This window comes from Mirounga leonina, unplaced genomic scaffold, assembly GCF_011800145.1.
Source record: "Mirounga leonina isolate KUSES-001 unplaced genomic scaffold, KU_Mleo_1.0 Mir_115, whole genome shotgun sequence".
Classification (NCBI taxonomy): Eukaryota; Metazoa; Chordata; class Mammalia; order Carnivora; family Phocidae; genus Mirounga; species Mirounga leonina.
Window position 1 is genome coordinate 79,352,802 of NW_023270268.1, and position 19,655 is coordinate 79,372,456.

General features: G+C 46.8%; 1 protein-coding gene across 2 annotated transcripts in view; it reads right to left on the reverse strand.

Moving 5' to 3' along the window:
- Positions 1-14,489: 14,489 nt before the first annotated feature.
- The window catches only part of P3H2 (prolyl 3-hydroxylase 2), a 155,501-nt gene continuing 150,335 nt past the window's right edge, over positions 14,490-19,655 (reverse strand). The window contains exon 15 of one of the 2 annotated variants that reach the window (XM_034999820.1): positions 14,490-15,478. In XM_034999820.1, the coding sequence (XP_034855711.1) occupies positions 15,386-15,478 (93 nt within the window). In that variant the 3' untranslated portion in view covers positions 14,490-15,385. The remainder of the gene's footprint in view (positions 15,479-19,655) is intronic. The other variant, XM_034999821.1, reaches the window with a different exon arrangement.

Genomic DNA, 19,655 nt, shown 5'->3' on the forward strand with positions numbered 1-19,655 from the left:
TGGGAATGCCTATAATTATTCCTAGCCTACCTGGTGTGTTCCATATGCCACTTGACAGGTATCATCCTCTCTATAACCCCGTGAGATCAGTCTTGCATAGTCACTTGCCCAGAGGAGAAAGATGATGTTCATATGGAAGGTGAACCAATCTCCCAAGATCTCCCAGCTCCTTAGTAACTGGGCCAGAAAATGGGGTTTTCACAGCCTGTGAACTTTCTTTCATTACTTGCTCTCCTGGTTTTGGGTGAGAGCCTTGCGTCTGGCCCATTGCCTCTGCTGCAGCCCCTCAGCAGAGAATGCAGGGTGCAAAGTCTGGAGTCTCTGGAGACTTCTGCACCTCAAGTGTCAGGGTTACGGACCTGCAAAGCCCTCAAGAACAGATCCAGCTGCATCGGGTGGCAGAGCTGGGGGGCGTGGTGCAGCACAGGACACAGCCTGAAGGAGGGCATGTGCCCTCGTCAATGGCAAATTATTTCCTGACGTGTCCTCGGAGCGGGTGGTTGGGGGGGGAGGGTGGAGAAGGCAGGGGCAGGGTGTCAGACTGCCTGCCTGCGGCGGGGCCTGGGTGGGATGCAGGAGGCCTACAGCTATTTCCTGTATGTGTCCGGGCAGATCAGCGCTCACTTACCTGCCTTCAGCCCCAAACAAGTACTTGTTTTATTATTATTTAGAGAAGAGATTACCTTTCGACAAAAGTGGCACCAATATCCTGCTACCCTGATTAAAAGCAGGATGAAGATGAAATGATTTCTCTATGTTCAACAGTGACCTCCCCTCAGAGCCCTCCTGTCTTGGAGCTGAGTGAGGGAACTGGAAACAGACCAATCTCTTACAGCACAGTCTGCAAAGCGGCCTGCCCATCATAATGGTTTTCAGATCATTCTATTGGGTAGGAACACAGTCTTCCCTCAGCACCTCGTGAATGATCAGAGGTGGAGCTTTATCAGATTCTGTCTTGGGTAATGAAGCTGTGTTTGCCTTATCTCCATGGAACATGGACAAAGGACAAGGCCCTGTCTGCAGAGGTGGGAGGTGGCCCAGGGAATGAGACAGTTTTCCTTGGCTCCACACTCTCACTTTCCACCCTCACAGGGAATCAGAAGTCCAGGCTCAAAGGCAAAATCCAATGGCCCACTGGCCGCTTACCTTGAGTGAGTTGCTTAAATTCTCTGAGCTTCGGTTTTGTATTTGTTAAAAAATGTGATTATGCAAACTAATGTGATTAAACACCCCGTGCTAGGCAGGGCGCTGGGGGGAGGGGGGCATAGCTACAAAGAGTAGCCTGTGGAGGGTGCTGGACCCCTTCTGTGTTGCAATTGCAGTGAGAGCCACAGGGCCTGATGCGGTTGTCAAATCCCATAAAACTGTACCTGGAAAAGGGTGTGTACATTTACAATATAAATTGTAAAAGAGTGATGAAAATACCTTTTCTCAGGTCAGTCACAAGGATAAAGATGATCAACGTTTTGAGAGTACCTGGCACAATGAATGGCCCATGTATGTCCCAAATATATAGCATGTTTGGGGTGTTTTTCCTTTCTTTCAGAGGCTTTTTTCCTCATCCATAAAATGGGCATTAACATATTACTTCTTTTTTTTTTTTAAATATTTTATTTATTTGACAGAGAGAGACACAGCGAGAGAGGGAACACAAGCAGGGGGAGTGGGAGAGGGAGAAGAAGGCTTCCCACCGAGCAGGGAGCCCAATGTGGGGCTCGATCCCAGGACCCTGAGATCATGACCCTAGCCGAAGGCAGACACTTAACGACTGAGCCACTCAGGCGCCCCAACATATTACTTCTTATAAACCTAACAAGTCTTTTTTTCTTCACAAGCATGATGCAATGATAATATGAGATTCTGAATACAAATACTTTATCACGCTCAAGATGTAGCCATTCATTCATTCATTCACATTTTTTAATGCCTTTGCTGTGTTATGTCCAGTTGGAGGCCCTGCTGGATCAGCATAATAGAGTCAGTCCCTGTCTTAATGCAACTCCCAGTCCAGAGAGGGAGACAGACACGAAAGCAGTGTAGTGAATGTTTCACAGGTGAAGTCCTAGTGGCTACAGAAACATTTCTAAGGACATGTACTGTAGTCCCTTACCTAAATATTTTCTGAAATGAGGCTTGGAAGACAAGAAGGAGATGGGCCCAAGAAGCAGCTGGGGAAGAGGAAGGGTATTGTAGGCTGAGGAAATTATATGTAGAAAGATCTGGGAAGTGAGGGAGACTAAGGCTCATTCAGGAACAGAGCATCTTTCAGTCTGGTTGGGGTTGGGGATGGTTCATTCTGAAGATTCAAGCCTTGGTCGTGGGGTGGACTGACTATTAAGAAGCTTTCTAATCCCATGAGTATATATTTCTTTTTTTTTTTTTAACTTTTTTATTTTACACAGGGGGGGGGAGGGGGGGAGAGAGAGAGGGAACAGGGGGGGGGGGGGGGGCAGGAGAGGGAGAAGCAGGTTTCCAGCTGAGCAGGGAGTCCGATGCGGGGCTCGATCCCAGGACCCTGGGATCATGACCCGAGCTGAAGGCAGACGCTTAATGACTGAGCCACCCAGGCATCCCCCCATGAGTATATATTTCTATGACCATCCTTGGCTTCCTCTTTGCACCCACTTGTAGGCAGCTGGGGCCTTGGTTCTCTTTTCCCCTTATGTATCTGGGCCAGAACACAAGAGGACTCTCCCTTGAGGAGTGTGACCTTGTAGTTTCCTTGCATTTGCTTTTGCATATCACCCAGCTTCCAGCCTGAGGTTTTCACCACCAGGTGGGAGGTAGCAGGAGTCATGGAAGGGATTCAAATCCTCTAAGGCTGCTAGATGATGTCAACCCAATTACCAGAGACAGCACTATCTGCCTGGTGATGGCTCTCAGGTTTCTGCACCTGTGGGGATCTGGGTGGAATTCTTTGATGTGACACTGGGCTGGCAGAAGTTCGGTTCCTCTCTGCCTCTTCTTTCCTCTCCTGGAAAGGAAGCGGCATCAGCAGTGGGACAAAGCCCCAGTGACCTTAATAGAGTTTCAGCAATTCCAAGGAAATCCTGCAATTGTGGGTATTCTGCTGAATTCATGCTTAAAGGTGAGGACTGTTATTCCACTCTGATGCACCACAGTGGATAGACTAGCTACTAAATGCTTCTGCTATTTATAAATAGACATTTCCCCCAGCCCAGCCCCTGGACCACCCCAAACCCTGACACCCTAAGCACCTCAATTCCTTTTCTAGAACCCCTGGGGCAGCCTCATAATCCAGCAACTGATGGGGTAAAGCCTGCCATCAAGAATTTCCCTCAGATCCTGCCCCAACATTTCATTTGCTCCGATTGGTTAAAGGACACTAGTTGTTATACCTTGTAACTATCACCTCTCTAAAAGACAAGAGGATAATTGATCAACTGACTTCCCTGTGCAAATCATTCCTTCTTTCTGGACTTCTATTAGTCAATAAAAATAAAAATTATTATCATTTTATTAGGTATGTGGGGTCTAGACTGGATTTCTCAGTTCTTTTCCACCTTTAATGTTCTATGATTTTGTAAACTTATGAAGAAATTCAGGATCCTGTATCCGCCATGTCTCACTGGTTCCAGAACACGTCCAGGGAAAGGCGTTGATAGTCTGCATCTGATATACGTAGGAACTTCTCAGAATCATAGATTCGTAGCACTTCCAGCTGGGGGCAATCTGGGGTCCACCCAGCAGGCTATTTGGAATGTTCTAGGGAGATGACAGAGGCAGATGAAGGGGGCGAGTGGACAGGGCTCCAAAGTCCAGACTCCTGCTTCAACCCAGGCAGCTGATTTTTCCTATTTTATACAGTGGTATTCTTCCCAAGAGTTTATTTAAATATGTTTCTATGTCTAGGGAACAAATCCTCAAATCCTTAAACCATGGCTTGGCAAGCTGCTTTCACTATGGTTTTGACTAGATTATTTAATGTCTTGGAACATCAATTTCCCTATCTGTAAAACGGAACCAATGGGACTAAGCCTGAGAGGTTTGAGAGCACAACAAAGCATTCAACACAAGGTCTGGCAGGAACGAGGGGGTTTGTTATCTATTAGTTGGATCTAAATCCAATCCATGCTTACTTCCTTGCGGTGGGATCCAAGTTCCTAGAGCTGCCCTGAGAAGACTCAGAAGGATGGTAAACACACACATACACCAGCACACGCGCGCGCACACACACGCACACACACACATGCACGCACACGCGCGCGCACACACACACACACAGAGGTATACCACCAGGAACTGCCAAGAGCTCATTTCAAAAGTAACAATTACACTTGCAACACTTGCTATTGCTCTGTTACCAAACAAGATGACAACAGCAAAAACGTATTCAACCACAACTGCAGAGGGCGATCATGCTGATAAGCACCGCAACACCGTGGATTTGGTTACTGCAGAATAACTGGCTGACCTTCCTGGGCTCAGGTTTGTAGCCACCCAGCAGCTGCGCAGGAGAGCTGAATAACCGGTCCGGTCCCCCACACGCAGGGTGTGGTGGCTGCAGCACCTTAAATGTCTCCAGCACCTTAAGTGTCTCCTTTAAAGGGACTAATCCAGGGCCTTCCACCCTCCTTCCAAGTACCCTCTCCGAGATGGTGGCTGACTTGTTTCTCCCACCAGAGATAGCGTGGCAAAAGGCACAAAAATGTCCTGAATTACTTCCCATTTCTGAAGGGCTGATGCATTCATTTCCCGATGGAACGGCCTAGAACCTCCTAGAATCTCCCTTCTGTTAAACCCTCCGTTCTCATATGACTAATTTGAGAATCCACCCACTCTGGGGGCCATCTGGAGGAAAGATTTGCAAGCGGTGTTCTAATCACAAATTGTATCAGTGCAGGGCTTTGTAATCTGATGGGGATTGGCCCGCCCTTGGTGTCATTTTCCAGGCTGCTGGAACAATTTATCCCTGGGCTGAGGCTCAACGCTGGCCCCGTAATGAACTGTCTGTGTCAGCTCAGCTCAATCATCTGCTCTCTTTGTATTTCCTCACCTATGGAATCCTCAGGTCTCTTGTATGTATTGTATTTTTTTCCTCAATTGTAACTTGCACAGTGCTTCTCTTTGCCTGTTAATGTTTTCTAGCTTTCAAGCACAGTTTAATAAGAACTTTGGATTCTGCTTCTTCCCTAGCATTGACTGGTGGAAAATACCACTGCCTGTAATGTCCTTAAAGACTGAGTCCAGTGCCTTCACTCCGCAGTTGTTTTGATGTCAGCGGAAGGGGTTTAAATAAGGAGTGGTAACACTAATAATTTGGTAGTTCTCTCTCTCTCTCATTTTCTTACTTGTAAAAGAGCTATAAAAAAAAAAAAAACAAAAAACCAACCATCGTTTATAAGTTTTTAATCACAAGTGAAGAGCAAGAAATCCATAACCAGAGTAGGAAATAAGTCTGTATTCCAGCTGAGTGTTCAGCAGCGACTGGGAGTCCTCATGTCCCATCAGGTCATCTTCTCTATGGAACCGGTTTATTTTAACCCCCTTTTTTCTCTATTTGAATCACTGACATTGTTTTCCTAGGCTCAAAATCTCAGACTCATGATTTTAATCTTCTTTCCTTGGTGACTGTCAGCCACCAAGTCCTTATTTCTTTTTCTTCAACATGTCTCTCCTTAATCTTTTACCCTTTTGTCCCACTGCTGCCTGCCGGATTCAGGTTGTCCTCATGTTGTGCCTTGGCAGTAATGGACTAAGGGTGTGTGTGTGTGTGTGTGTGTGTGTGTGTGTGTGTGTATCATGGAGGATTGTGGGTGTGGGTGTGGTGGAGGGTAATGAGATTAGACCTCTCCGGGTGCAGGCAATAAGGGGACGTGTTGTCTATAGGGAATTTATTTATTTATTTAAAGATTTTATTTATTTGAGAGAGAGAGAGAAGTGTGTGCGAGAACACGAGTGGGAGAGAGAGGGCGAAGCAGGCTCCCCGCTGAGCAGAGAGCCCGACCCAGGTTAATCCCAGGACCCTGGGATTCGGACCAGAGCCAAAGGCAGACACTTAACTGAATGAGCCACCCAGGCGCCCCGTCTATAGGAAACTTAAAACCAGTCATTTTAAAAGTCAGTCGGCTTTGTTTCCTTTCTACATGCCAGGAATTAATGACAATCATAAAATCTCCTCCCCGCTGGAGCAGAGCACTCCCATCTACTCCCCACCCCTGGCCTTAATTTCTGTAACATCTTCTTCTTGGGTCTCCCCGATTCCTGTCCCTTTTCGTTCAATCCCTCGTATGCAGCTGCAGCATCTAACACCCATCTCTAGCTTCCCCAAACCTCAGAATCCTCCCTGAGATTTACAGGATCAGCCCCAAGACCGCAGTCTAGTCTAGCTCAGGCCCTCGGTAACCTGAAGCCAGCCTGACAGCTGAAACTGATCCTATTACTCTGCATCCCAAGCTCTCTTCGCTGTAACAGCCTGGGTCACAAGAGCCTTGGTCTCCTGCTGCATGAGCTGGGATGAGATCAAGGTTTGGATCCCAGCACTACCACACACTGCATGTGTGACCTAAGCAAGTCACTTTTCCTCTGAGGGCCTCAATTTTCTTATTCATCAAATTCGGATCATCATAGGGGTAAAGCTGAAGTCAGAGGATAGCAGTAAGGGCCCAATGAGATCATGGTTGTGAGAGTGGCCACCCACGTGCGACACGAGGCTCACGCAAAGCGAAGGAGGTCAGACCTGCCAGGGATATAGTGTTGATGGCCACAGCAGCGGATGACTCCTTGCTTTTACAGTCCATTTTACGTTCCTGCTTTGCATTTTCGCCATTCCATATTCTACTCATCCTTTAAAGGAACAGCTCTAGACCAACTCCCTCAAAAATTCCTCCCTTGCTGTTTAAGCCTGCCCCAATCTTGCTGTCTCCCAAAACCACCAGAACATACATCCTCGGCGTTCACACAGGTCCCCTGAGGATCCTCCCAGAGCATACCTCTTCCCACCTGCCCTGTAAGTACCACCTCTTCTGTTTAGTGACCCTCTCAAGGTTGAACACACATTCGACGTTAAGTCGAGACTTGTCAAAATGAATGAATGAACGAATGAATGAACGAATGCATCTCTTTTCACCCCTTACTGCAAAGTATGCTGATAGTGCCATCTGCTGCTAAGCTTTGATTCTGTGCTTTTTACACCATGGGAAAGAAAGTGAGAGAATGTTTAGGAAAAGGAATAGGGGGAAAAAATGTGCTTTCCAAAGTGTTGGCTCAGAAAAGCCACTGAAATGTCCCAGTGCAGAGAGGCGAGGAAGTCAGAAGGGCCCGACGAGGTGGCTGCAGGAAGGCCAGGATCTCCTTCTAGGCTGGTGCTTGGCAACCAATTTGGAAACAAAACACCTTTTCAATTTTATAGAACAAGTTTCCCTTCTCCTGTGCCCCTGCCCCAGCATGAAGTGTGTTGTTTGTGGCCAGAGATCATTTTTAAGTCTAACTGTATGAAAATTAACTTTGAAGATTCCAAGGTGCTCCATGGGAGAATGCATTAAAAAAAAAAAAAATCATGAGAGCTGAAAAAGCATTGCTGGAGAAATCATAGTCCTGTTTGTTTTTCTTCTTTTTACGTGTCCTCATGTAGTAAAAATAACAATTGCTTTTTAATGATTGCCTGGGAGGTGTTTGACATTTTCCTCCTACTGGCTCAATTAAATCTTCAGATAACGCACAGATAAGTATTACTTGCTCTTTTACAGACAAAGACATTGAATATGAGGGGAAAAGAAACGTGTCCGTAATCAGAGAGCTGGGAAAAGGCTGCAAATATTCCATGTCTGGGTGGCACAAAGCCTGCACTTTTCCTTGCTGCTCTACCCTGACTCCATGATGGAGCTCTGGACCAGGAGTCGGGTGACCCGGGTTTAAGTCCAGATTCTACCAGTAACTTGTGTAGAAAGTTGGGTAAATAAATTTCTTCTCTGGGCCTCCGTGTCCCCAACTCTAAATTATATAAGGGATGTTGGACCTGATGCTCTCCAAACCCCTTCCAACTTGGAGTCTGCTGTTTGCAGTGGCCTTGATTTGCTGAATTATAAATAAAGAACTTAATTTTGTCTGTGATTCTCCCTTAAGCTTCCACCACTGGCTTCATCTTTCTAGTCTAAACAGCTCTGAACAGGTCAGTGTGGACTTCAGACAAACAATGACCAAAAGCACCCTATGCTGAGCTCTGAAGGCCACTCCGATCTCTTTTCATTTAATTTGTAAATCATTCTCCATGTAAATGATGCATTTTTTCCCCCACAGCATTCAAAGCATGATGTATATTCTATGCTGATTCTGAAGGCTGCGTGGTTTGAAGCTTTCAGTATGCCAATTTGTCACCTTTGACATATTTGACAACGGGTCTTTAGTGGTAGGTGCCTTGGTAGGCACTGTGTCCCAGGTCGACGGGCACACCTCGACAGAGTGGAGTCCCCAGAAACAGAAGCTCCATATGGTGCCGAGCCTTTGAAGTGGCTCACTGGTGCTTCAAAGCCAAGTTCATGGTACAGGGAGCAACATCTGATGTACTTTTATTACCCTTAGAGACAAAAATCATTACACAGATGCCAAATGTCTGCAAGAAAAATCTGTACCTTGTGCTCAGCCCTGCGGCCTGGAAGTTCAGAGGAGGCTCAAAGTGCTCCCTGGAAGGAACCAGAGCATGTTTGAACAGAGCCATAATCATACCTGGCACACTCAGAGTCAGGGTAGCAACCATCTTGCTGAAGACAGTAGCTTCCTTCTAGATTTCCACTGGGATGTGAAGGGTGGTGAGTCCTGGGGTCACGTAGGTCCATATGAGTTCCTCTTGCCTCCTAGCGATTCCTAAAATAAATGGTCAGGACTGCAGAGTGTCCTGAGAGAGTCCAACCACTTAGTTTCCACTCAAGAAACTCACATCTACTGTGACTTTGACTTAAGGCAAGTATTCATCTACTCCGGGCTTCTTTTTCCCTGTATGTGAATCACGACCTTGTCTACTGGAAGGTGGCCAAACACTTAGTGACCACCATGCTATAAACAATGAAGGAAAGTGGACATTCTTCTGGGAATCTTGACCCTGCCCAGTCAAGGGAGGGCCAACAATGCCTTCAAGCCTGTCCTTCACTTGTACTAAGTAGCTAAAAGCAGGACACATTTCAAATCATGACTACTCAGAACCCAATTTGCTAAAAAACGTTGTTATAACTTTATTTTGGACACTGAGGGGAAAAAAAGCTAAACAGGCCTCATTCACTTACCAATATTCACTGCAAAGCAGTGTACTTCTAATTCGTATTATCTTGTGAGAATAACAGGTCTTGAAACTCTGAACTTCAAATCGAGTAGAAATACTGATATCTGTTCAGTAAACGTTGCTGAACGTTGGAGGATCACGAGAGCCCAGGATCTTACTCTGGTGACCGGAAGCCTTGAAGTTGGCTTCTAAGACTCGGGGCTCTATAATTTATTCTGGATCTAAGCAGTGTAATTGCCTAAGACTTTCAAAGACATTTTAAAAGTTGAACAAACCAAAAACAGGTACATGGACCAAACAGAGTAAGTGTGACTGGAGACTTACAACATGATGTCCTATCAGCCCTTTGGTTTGAAATGAGGCAAATGGGCCTCATTAACTCCTGTTGGGAGATTGCTTGCTTCCAAGGATTCCCAAAGCCTCTGAAACCCTGTTCCCTGTCCGACATTGGAAGAGATGTCCTCACTAAAAGTATTGCATAAATTTCCGGTTTTGCTAAAAGCTTGACTGATTTTACCAAATGCTTTAGGCTTTTCAGACAACGCACCTGACTATCCTAAGGTGGACTGGGATATGCTCATTATTCCCATTTCTGAGATGGAAGGTGAAGAATTTGAGAGCGTGGACTGCCTCCAGGGCATGCGAGTTAGGAAGTTTCTGGGACTTGCAGGCAGAGGGCTAGGCCACCGGAAGAGCCCCCCGAAGGATGCAGTTCACTTCTGCTTCCCCTGACACTCACGGCTCCTCTGCTTTTCAGTAAGAATCATGGTCCTTGGCAGCTTCGCCCCACCCACTTAAATATACCTCCTCATAAGGAAATAAAATAAAACTTAAACTGGTATTTATTTGGATATTCACAGCATTCATTAAAGTGCTTTCCCAGGCCGATCCGCAGTAAAGATCTCATTCCGCCCCCCTCCGGAACACCAACTTTTATATGAACTCCTCTCTGACAGCCTAACGTTTCAGAACCCCAGAAATCACCCAGGTCAAATCCCATACTTTTCGGTGGAGGCCACTGTGGGGGAATGAGAGGTCACATGACTCACTTCTGCTTACCGGTGGCCGAGCGCGCACTCAAGACCCAGCCGAAATATTGCCTTTTCTGTGAGGCTTTCCCTCTCTGCAAGTACTCCCTTGTCTCTCCCTTCACATGGCCTTCTTTCGGTCCCTGCTTCTATTATAACCCTTTATCACAGCACTCACTCACCTCATTTTGTATTGTTTCATTTGTTCGTATGTATTTCTTTTTCTACTTTACTTTGAATTCCTCAAAGGGCTGGAATCTTAGTCGTTTTTGAATACCCCCTTAAACCCACTGTGGAGTAGCCACTCAAAAACTGTCTGATTAATGAATTCATGAGTGACTAGAGCTTCGCCATAACCCTCCGCAGCGACTGTTCATTTGCCCTGTTCACAAAAAGAAGGTTGCTCTGATGTGTCTCTCAAGATAATTGTGTAGTTACATATGATTGCTAAGTGCTTCGAGACCATAAAAAGGCTTTATAAATGCCAACCATGATTACAACCCTTTGAAACAATGGGATGTATGATTTACAAGTGGAAAAAGATGAGACATAGCAGGTAATGCCTCTTCCCTGGTTCTCATTTCTATCCCCGCCTACCATCAGCTAGTAATTCAGCGGTAGACACGTCAATGTGGGAGAAGAAGGCAGGGTTTAGCTACAAGCTGGCTAGGGATTCCAAAGCCTCTGCCATCACACTGCCATCAGGAAGGGAAAGCCCCTAAATCTGACAAGAGGGGCCAAGGGCAAGAGTTCCCAGATAGATGGATGACACCCAATTCACTGCTGAAGTAGAGACTGGCATGAAGAAAGCAGGTGGGTGGCCCTTCCAGAACAGATGACTGAGGAGGACCCATAAAGTGGAAAGGCTCTCAAACTCTGCCCTTGTCACCTTTCGTCCCCTCTCAGGTACATCATATCAAGTGGCTAGAAAAGGTGTGTTGTATATCGAATGAAAGGAGCATTCAGATTTTCCTCCTAACAATGTGTGGCAGGGAAAGAGAGGGCAGGAACATCCTGTTTGGTTATTTTTCTTGTGAGCCCTTAACCAGGTTTTTGCAGGCAGAGGTGACTCGTCATGCCAATTTTTTACATGGCGGATGCCCACCCATTGAAGAGCAAGCCAAGCTCGATGGTCAGATTGTTCCAGACTTGGTGTTGTTTGGTCTCAGAGGTCAGCAGGGGGTACAGAGAACATGGTGATTTTCCCGGGGATAGGAGGTAAGGGGGAAGGTCCGACAGCATGAGTCTGCAGCTCCAGCCCAGCAGTGAGCTCAAAGAGTGGTTGAGGTTACGTGTCTCAATGTGTCTGAAGAAATCGACCAGGTCCCAAACAAAACAGCTCTATGTCTCATGTTGGAAACATCAAATTATCCGGGAGTAGGGGATTTGCGGGTGGGCTGTGGGACTAGGTGGGGAGGTCACTTCACATCGCAGGCTTCTTGGCAGGAGGAGGAGAGGGATCGTGACCAAGGGCCCGAATTTAACTTGTGGTTTGGAGTTTTTGCCAAATGATTCCTGTTTCCCTGAGGAGTTCTGGATGTGGGAACAGTTAAACTTTTCCCCACTTCTCAGCCATACCACTGTCAGTCACCTTGGAGTGTTTCATTATTTGGCATAAGGAATTGGTGAGGTGGCCCCCATTACCTCCTTCCTTGACGTCAGTGAGGGAGCTGTTCCCTGTGGCTGTCTTACGTGAAATAATTCAGCATTTGTACTTCAATTAAAACTCACAGGTATATATTATTAAATGGTAGTGACTCATTCCGTGGCTTCTCCTCAGCTGAATAAGCGCCAAAAAGTGCTATGTGCCCAGTAATGATGAGGCTGCACTAAAGCTAAAATTTCTTGTCAAATAATCTATAATCAGGGCTCTGAAGAAAGCACCTCACATATCCAAGAATATCACTCTGTCTCGTGTCAGTGTTTCCTCAAGAAGAAATTTGTGCTCAAGATTCTTTCTGCTTTGAAGGAAGAGGAAAAAGACACCTGACTAGAACCCTCTTTCCTTTTGTGAGCTTCATGAAGGCAGAAAGCCTCTGGCACATGGTATTTTTTCGAAAGTGGGGCTGAGCTCATTGAATTACACAACCTGTATTCAATACAGCTCTGAGGAGAGAAGGGGAAATATGCCTTCACATATCACTCAGCAGGAAGATGAGAGAGGAGCAAAAGTTCAGATTTTATAAAAATCGTAGTTTTCTCTTCACATTATTGTATCATTTTATATTTAATATGCCTGAAAGCATGGCCAAGGGAGCAAACAACCCTGGTATTGTTTTTCTCCGTCCTCTTCAAAAGGCTGTGCTCCTAGCTCACACACAGACATTCCAAGCTGAGTGATCACAGGCTCCAACCTCCCTTCCCTGCTGTCCATTTCCTCATCTGGAAAGTGGGCCTCAGGATCTGTACCCAGAACAACTCCCCGAGTACTAGCGTGGGAGCATGCTCTGTGTTATAAGCACTCAGCGCAGTAAGAGGGTGAAAGTCAAAGCTTTGTGAGACTGCAGGCTTTTCACCCAACGGTCATCAGACAAGTGGTAGTTTCCCAAGTGCAGCTGAGCTAAGAGGCCTGGGCTTGAGGTCCTAGAAAGTGGGCCTTTCAGCCGGGGCTGTCTCTAGCACACAGCACTGCTGAGTGAATCAGAAACATGCACCCTTTCTGTATAGACACAGCCCTCCGGGCCCAGAGACTGGGGAGCAAGCACCTTCTTTGGCCAAATCGAAAAGGGCAGCCTTTCCTCTAGCGGCCGCCGCCCTGGACCAGGACCTCAGTGCCCCCACGCCCCCCACGCCCCTGGTCGGGCCTTCTCACATAACTCCCCTCAGCAGCCCTGGCTCAGATTGGTCTCAAGTCCTCCGCAGACACTCCCTAACTAGCTGAATACGATTACGTATGGTTTGATGGGGAGCAGATTAAAAGGTAAATGCTGTAGTGGATACACACTGTCCCAGGGGTACAACAGGACGGACAACCTGAAAAACAGGAATCACTGCTCTGTGCAATCAGCACATGGCACAAGATGTGGACCCGCGGCACAGCTCCAGAGGCTGTCACCCACTTTCCGTGGGGCAGAATCTCCACATCTGTGCCCGGGTCCCTGCCTCTGCCGGAGCTCCCACGGCACCCAGGACGCGGGAGTACACGGAGCCAAAGCCTGTTTTCTTTGTTGACGCCTCGTTGCCAGAAAACAGAAATTAGATCTTGCCCGGATTCTCCTATCAGCAAATCTGCGTGCCAGCAAACACTTCTCGGTGAGACGGCAAACAGAGATCTACCTTTTCAAAGCTCAGGGAGTTTCAGCCCTAAAATTGGGCTAAAGTTTTAAAAATCACAGAGACACGTAGGAAACCCATTCACAAGTCTCAAAATGTTTGCAGAAGTAAATTTGGTTGTATCGGTGCCTATTTCTAAAATCGGCTTTGTTTTTGCCTTTGATTTGCTTTGCGTTGTTATTTATTCTTTCTTTTTAAATTTTATTTTATTTTATTATGTTATGTTAGTCACCCTAGAGTACATCATTAGTTTTTGATGTAGTGTTCCATGGTTCATTGTTTGTGTTGTATTTAAAGCAAGAGGCGGAAGGGCCTTTGGGAGCAATTTAACCTGTTATGTCATTTTCAGATAAGGAAACTGAAACCCAGAAAGGGAGAGACAGTAGCTCCAGGTCACACAGCAGGGCATACTGGATCCAGCTGGGATTACAACCTAATGCTCCTTCCCTTCTCCCAGCTGAAGGTTGAGTGGAAATCAGATGGAAATCACATAACTCACTGTGACTCAATTTTTCAGTCTCAAAGGATGAATGTGCTTAACCATCAACCAAGATCATAAATGGCAACCAATAAATGTGATTTTTCAGAGGATGTTTAGATCTGCTGGTTTTCTTAAGAACTACTACCCCTACTAGAGCCCCTCACAGAGGCAAGTAATCTCCCACCGGTTAGCAGGCTTCCCAAGGCTAGAACAACCCCAGCCCCACCCCAAATAATGTCTCTGCAGGGCTTCCTTAGAATTCTGGCCAAGGACCACACGTTCTCTGGACGAACACCTCTGCTAACCATTTCCGTGCCTTCAAAAGCAGTGTTTCCACTTTCCTTGTGGCCCTGAAGCATCTGCCAGCCAAACAAGTCAGAGCCCAGTGCTGTCCCTGGGCTGCCCCGAAGTCACAAAACCATTACTTGAGGATACACCAAACGTTTGGGAGAAGAAAAATAAATGCCAGATGTCAGGATCAGGCTCCCTGTATTAAACAATCAGACCCAAGCACGAATCTGTAAACTGGACAGCAGCCAAGATGAGGGCGGACCAAAATACATGTAGCTGAGGATGGGAATCGGTCCAAAATCCATTTTTCTTACAAAATGCCCCTACCCATCAATGGGCCCCACGCTCAGGCAACGTGTCGGTGATGCTCTGAGTCATGTGGGATTGAAGATTTTCTTCCAAAGGCACTGGGGTGAAGAGTCTTTCTACTTCAACCCCTTGAACAACCTTTTTTTAAAGACACAAGTCTTCAGGCAGCCCTTTCTGGAGCACTGTGGAGGAGGAATCGAAGCTTCCAGTGTAAATTTGTCCTCAGGTGAAAATCCCAGGGCCAGGAAGTCCACCAAGGCCCTGGCGAGGCTGGGCCCCTCCATCTCCTGCAGCGTTCTTCCAACTGGATCCAGGGACACGCGAGGCAGTGCAGACCCTGCCGGGGGATCCTGGAACTCCAGCTCATGGCCCCCCCACACTGGGAGAGGGTGTTGCTGAAGGGCACGGGGCCAGAAAGACTTCTGAGTCCAAATCACATGCTAACTTTAGAACTGGAGCATGCAAGAGAAGTGTAGTTCCACCAAGAATGAACTTATTCTTTCTGCTTGAGCTCTCAGATCTGCAGCAAACGACATGCACGCGTGCGTGCGTGACTGTGCACGGAGGGGAAGGGGAGAGACGACCTGATGAGAAACCAAGACGGACAGGCTGAGGGAGGCAAAGCGAGCATCCTCAGGAACGGAAGGGGGATCTGGCGACTTGGATTAACCTGTTAATTTATACCGTGGCTCTGTACAAAAATAAAAGGGTTCTCATAAGATTAACAATTTAAATAAATATCTAATAGAACTTTTCTTTCCCTCATCTTTATAGCTCATCTTTGGGGTTGATATTGAGTTCATGCTTCCCTTGCTGTTCCTGATCCAGGATGGCGATCACTTCATCGGCCTGTATTCGCTCCTACAAAACAGGTAATGGATACATTTCTGTTACAGGAATCATGGTCAGCCCCCGCGACAGGTGCTTCCCAAACACTTCCGGGCATCGATCTGTGCAGAGATGGGTGCTAGGTCCAGTTCAGGATTGACCCTCATCCCCGTCCCTCCAGTGCTGGCTTTTCCTGACTTCGTTATGTCCTAAGCAATAACTTTCCAAGATTTCTCTCTTGCCTGGAAGTCTTGTGTATTCATCTGATGAACACCCTTTTTTTTTTTTTTTTTAAGATTTTATTTATTTATTTGAGAGAGAGAGAATGAGAGACAGAGAGCACGAGATGGAGGAGGGTCAGAGGGAGAAGCAGACTCCCCGCTGAGCAGGGAGCCCGATGCGGGACTCAATCCCAGGACTCCAGGATCACGACCTGAGCCGAAGGCAGTCGCTTAACCAACTGAGCCACCCACGCGCCCTGAACACCCTTTCTATGCTGTGGTTCAGTAGGCATCTCCGACTCAGTGCTCCAATCAGCGTTCCAGCTGGAGTCAGCGTTTTCTCCCCCACACACCTATTCCGGTCCAGCTCGCCAATTCTCTCTCTCAGCAAACACCGCCTCTGCTCACCCATTTGCCCTGAAAGCCCAGCCCATCTGATAAATCACCAAGTCCTGTCTGTTCCACCTCCTGTTTCCACCCCTTTACAGGGCCCATTACTGTTGTCTTAGTTGAGGGCAGATTTCTCAACCGTGGCACTCCTGACCAGAGAATTCTTTGTTGTTGGGGGCGGTCCTGCACCTAGTAGAATTTTTAGCAACAGCCCTGACCTCTGCCCACTCCAGGGACCTGGTAGCACCTCCCTCCAAGTTTTAACAACCAAAAACGTCCCTAGACCTTGCCGAACGTGCCCTAGGAAGCAAAATCGCTCCCACTAGAGAACCACAGGTATGGGTTCTCACCATCTCTTAGTTCAACTGCTGCAGCTTCCAAATCATACCCCCACTGCACACCCTACTTGCACATGCTTCTAAGGGGTCCTCTGCATTTCAGTCCCGACCACGTCACTGTCGGGTTCGTGCTCACAACCCTTGCATGGGTTCCTGTTGTTTGAGGTTCCAGGCCCAGTCTCCTTGGTGTGCTTATAAGGAGTTGCCTGATTTAGACCCTTCTCTCTTCTTTGGTTCCCCTTTGCCTTCTCTTTTCACCTCACCTTATAATGTAACTTCCCAACTTACTTCAAGGCCCCGTACTCTCAAAGAAATCCCTAGCCCTAGTCTAGGTTAAAGGTCCTTCTGAATGTTTCCATCATATCCAATGCTTTCCCTTCCCCCTACATCAAACCATCAGCAGGCCCAGTTGATCTACCTCTAAATGGCATCTCCAACCTTCCATGTTCTTTCACCTTCTCTATCACTACTGTAGTCCATGACATGTAGTCTAGATGCAGCTTCCTATCCTGTACGTACTAGAGGTACCATATTGTCTGTCCTATCCTGTAACTTCCCAGAATGGGGGGAGGGGGAGCAGGGGAGGGCGCATGGGTTTCTTTTCCTAGTTAGAATAGAATTAGTGTTTCTTAACTAGGTTGTCGCATCTTACTGAATTTTACCTGGTGTTTTAATTACTTTAGCCCTCACCTTATGTCTCCATTTTGACCTCAAGCTCCTTGAAAATAGGGGTATGTCTTATGTAGTCCACGCCCCCTATTGCTAGTCTCTAGCACAATGCCAAGTGCAGCAAGTTATGGAAAAACTGTTTTATCACTTGAAAACAAGCCCTTCCATTCAAGACTTATCATTGAAAATGATGCCTCCATAAAGACAACCAAAGGGACTAAATATACTAAATAAGAAAGCTAAATTGATGTCATGCAAAGTAAGATGCCTGAGGACTACTTTATGAACATGGGAACGACAACTTTCTGCTTAACAAACTGATGTGCAAAACTGATACAAACTTTCAGATCTGACTGCTGCAAGAGACCCTTGCAATCATGTCTCTCCCAAAAGGGAAGAAGTTCCTGAGCTGGAACTCCACGTCCAAGGAACTGAAGCTTCTGCATTGTGCATCCTCCGGAGTTTACAATGCTAACTACACTTTGCGAACTGATAACCTTTAAAACAATCTAGAACAAGCAGGGAAATCTGCCAGCTCTGTTGACTCCTCCATAGGCTTGCTCAGGGATTCAATCTGAGAAGAGGCGCCTAACTCAGGACTCCCAAGGTTTATTGCACATTCGAATTACCTGGGGAGCTTTTAAAGCTCTCCATACCCAGGTCACACTCCTTATCAATTTAGCCAGAATGTTTGAGGATGGAGACAGATGTCAGTAGTTTGTAAAACTCCCTAGCTGATTACAATGCGGAGCCAAGTCTGGGAATCCCATAGGCTAAATTTTCTAGTAGTTGCTGAAGAGGTTCTGGTCATTCCCTCCTGTGACCACTAGATGCCACTACTGCCTGGATTCTGGAGAAGTTTCCTAACACTGGATTAGGAAGGAGCCATGAGAATTTACTTTGTGTCCCTTTGTTTGATGGAAAATATCTTGGAAGAGATGGTTGGGATCCTGAGTAATGAAACGGACTCAGTGTCTGCTGAATTGAACACTAAAGGGAAAAGAGTGTGGTGATGTTCCAAGAATTTATCATCTTCCCCATCTGCTCGTTTGCCTAGATTCTCTGGTGCAAGAGAACAGTTCGGGGGCGGCGGGGGGGGGGGGGTTTGCTGGTGTTTTAGAGTGGACAAGCACAAGGAAAGAAAGGAATCACAGCTGAGGGAGGCTGTTCAGTGCTCCTTGAAGATTTCAGAACTGCGTGCTCTGCCAGCAGCCCCCTCACCTCTGGCCAGGACCAGGAGGACACTCTTGCCCCTTCAGGTGCCTGGCTCCTCGGTGGGGAGCGAGCCTCTATCAGTCAGTCTTCCTTGATGCCCCCTACAAAATGCACACTGCTGTCCTAGATCTATGTCCTTGTCGACCTCTCCAAGCTCCTCATGGTCATGGACTGTGCTTTGTCATCCTTGTACCCCCAGGGCCTACCTAGCAGAGTTGCCCAGGCACAGAGATCTTCCATAAACATCTGCAAAGTACATGAAAGAATGCTTACGGAATGCGGCCTGAAATCTGTGTGAGCTAGATCCAATGGCAAAAAGCATGAGACAGAGGAATGAATTTTAAACAGTTTCTGACTAAATTGGATCCAATTTAGGTATCCAAAGAGAAAACTCGATCGAATGCCATTATAACGACTAGATTTTCATAGCTCGCCAATACCCGGGGCTGGAGGAGACCGAAGACCCCCAGTTTAGCCCCTGCCGTGAAGTTTCGGTTTCAACGTCAGCATCCCGTGCCAAGCTGTTGCCGAGGCTTTGACGGGAGTGAAAATGAACTTGCTACTTCTGAGGCGGACGATGCCACCAAGCAGTGGCGACAATTTGAAAGTCATTCCCATGTTGAACTGACATTTTCCTTTCACGGGCTTATACCCATTGGTCTTAACTCCTCCCTCTGCAGCCTCATAGAGACCATAAGCTCTGGCCAGGGGCATCCAGGAGGATGGGATCCAGGTTAAGAGTCTACTTCCAATATGATAACAATATGTTAATATGCAATGTTTAAGTTAATAATAGTAAATAACAACAAACTTTCAGGTTGACTCACTGTCTCCTACATGTGTCTCATAAATGATTCAGTGCTCTTTTTAATGATTTATTGAGAAAATAAAACAGTCTTCCTGGTGCCCAGTAGAAAGTGGTTCCTCTCTCCTGATGCCACAGTTTGGTAAGAAGCTCAAGACTAACTAGAGACTGCCAGACATCACTTCAATTTCTATTTCCACAAACATTCCCTTATTAGAACCCATCTGGGGGCGCCTGGGTGGCTCAGTTGGTTAAGCGACTGCCTTCGATTCAGGTCATGATCCTGGAATCCCGGGATCGAGTCCCGCATCGGGCTTCCTGCTCGGCAGGGAGTCTGCTTCTCCCTCTGACCCTCCCCCCTCTCATGTGCTCTCTCTCTCAGTCTCTCTCTCTCAAATAAATAAATAAAATCTTTGAAAAAAAAAGGTTGAGTGACGTTTTCCCACAGATTTTTTTTGATTTATATTAAAAAAAAAAAAGGGCGCCTGGGTGGCTCAGTCAGTTGGGCGACTGCCTTCAACTCAGGTCATGATCCTGGAGTCCCGGGATCAAGTCCCGCGTCGGGCTCCCTG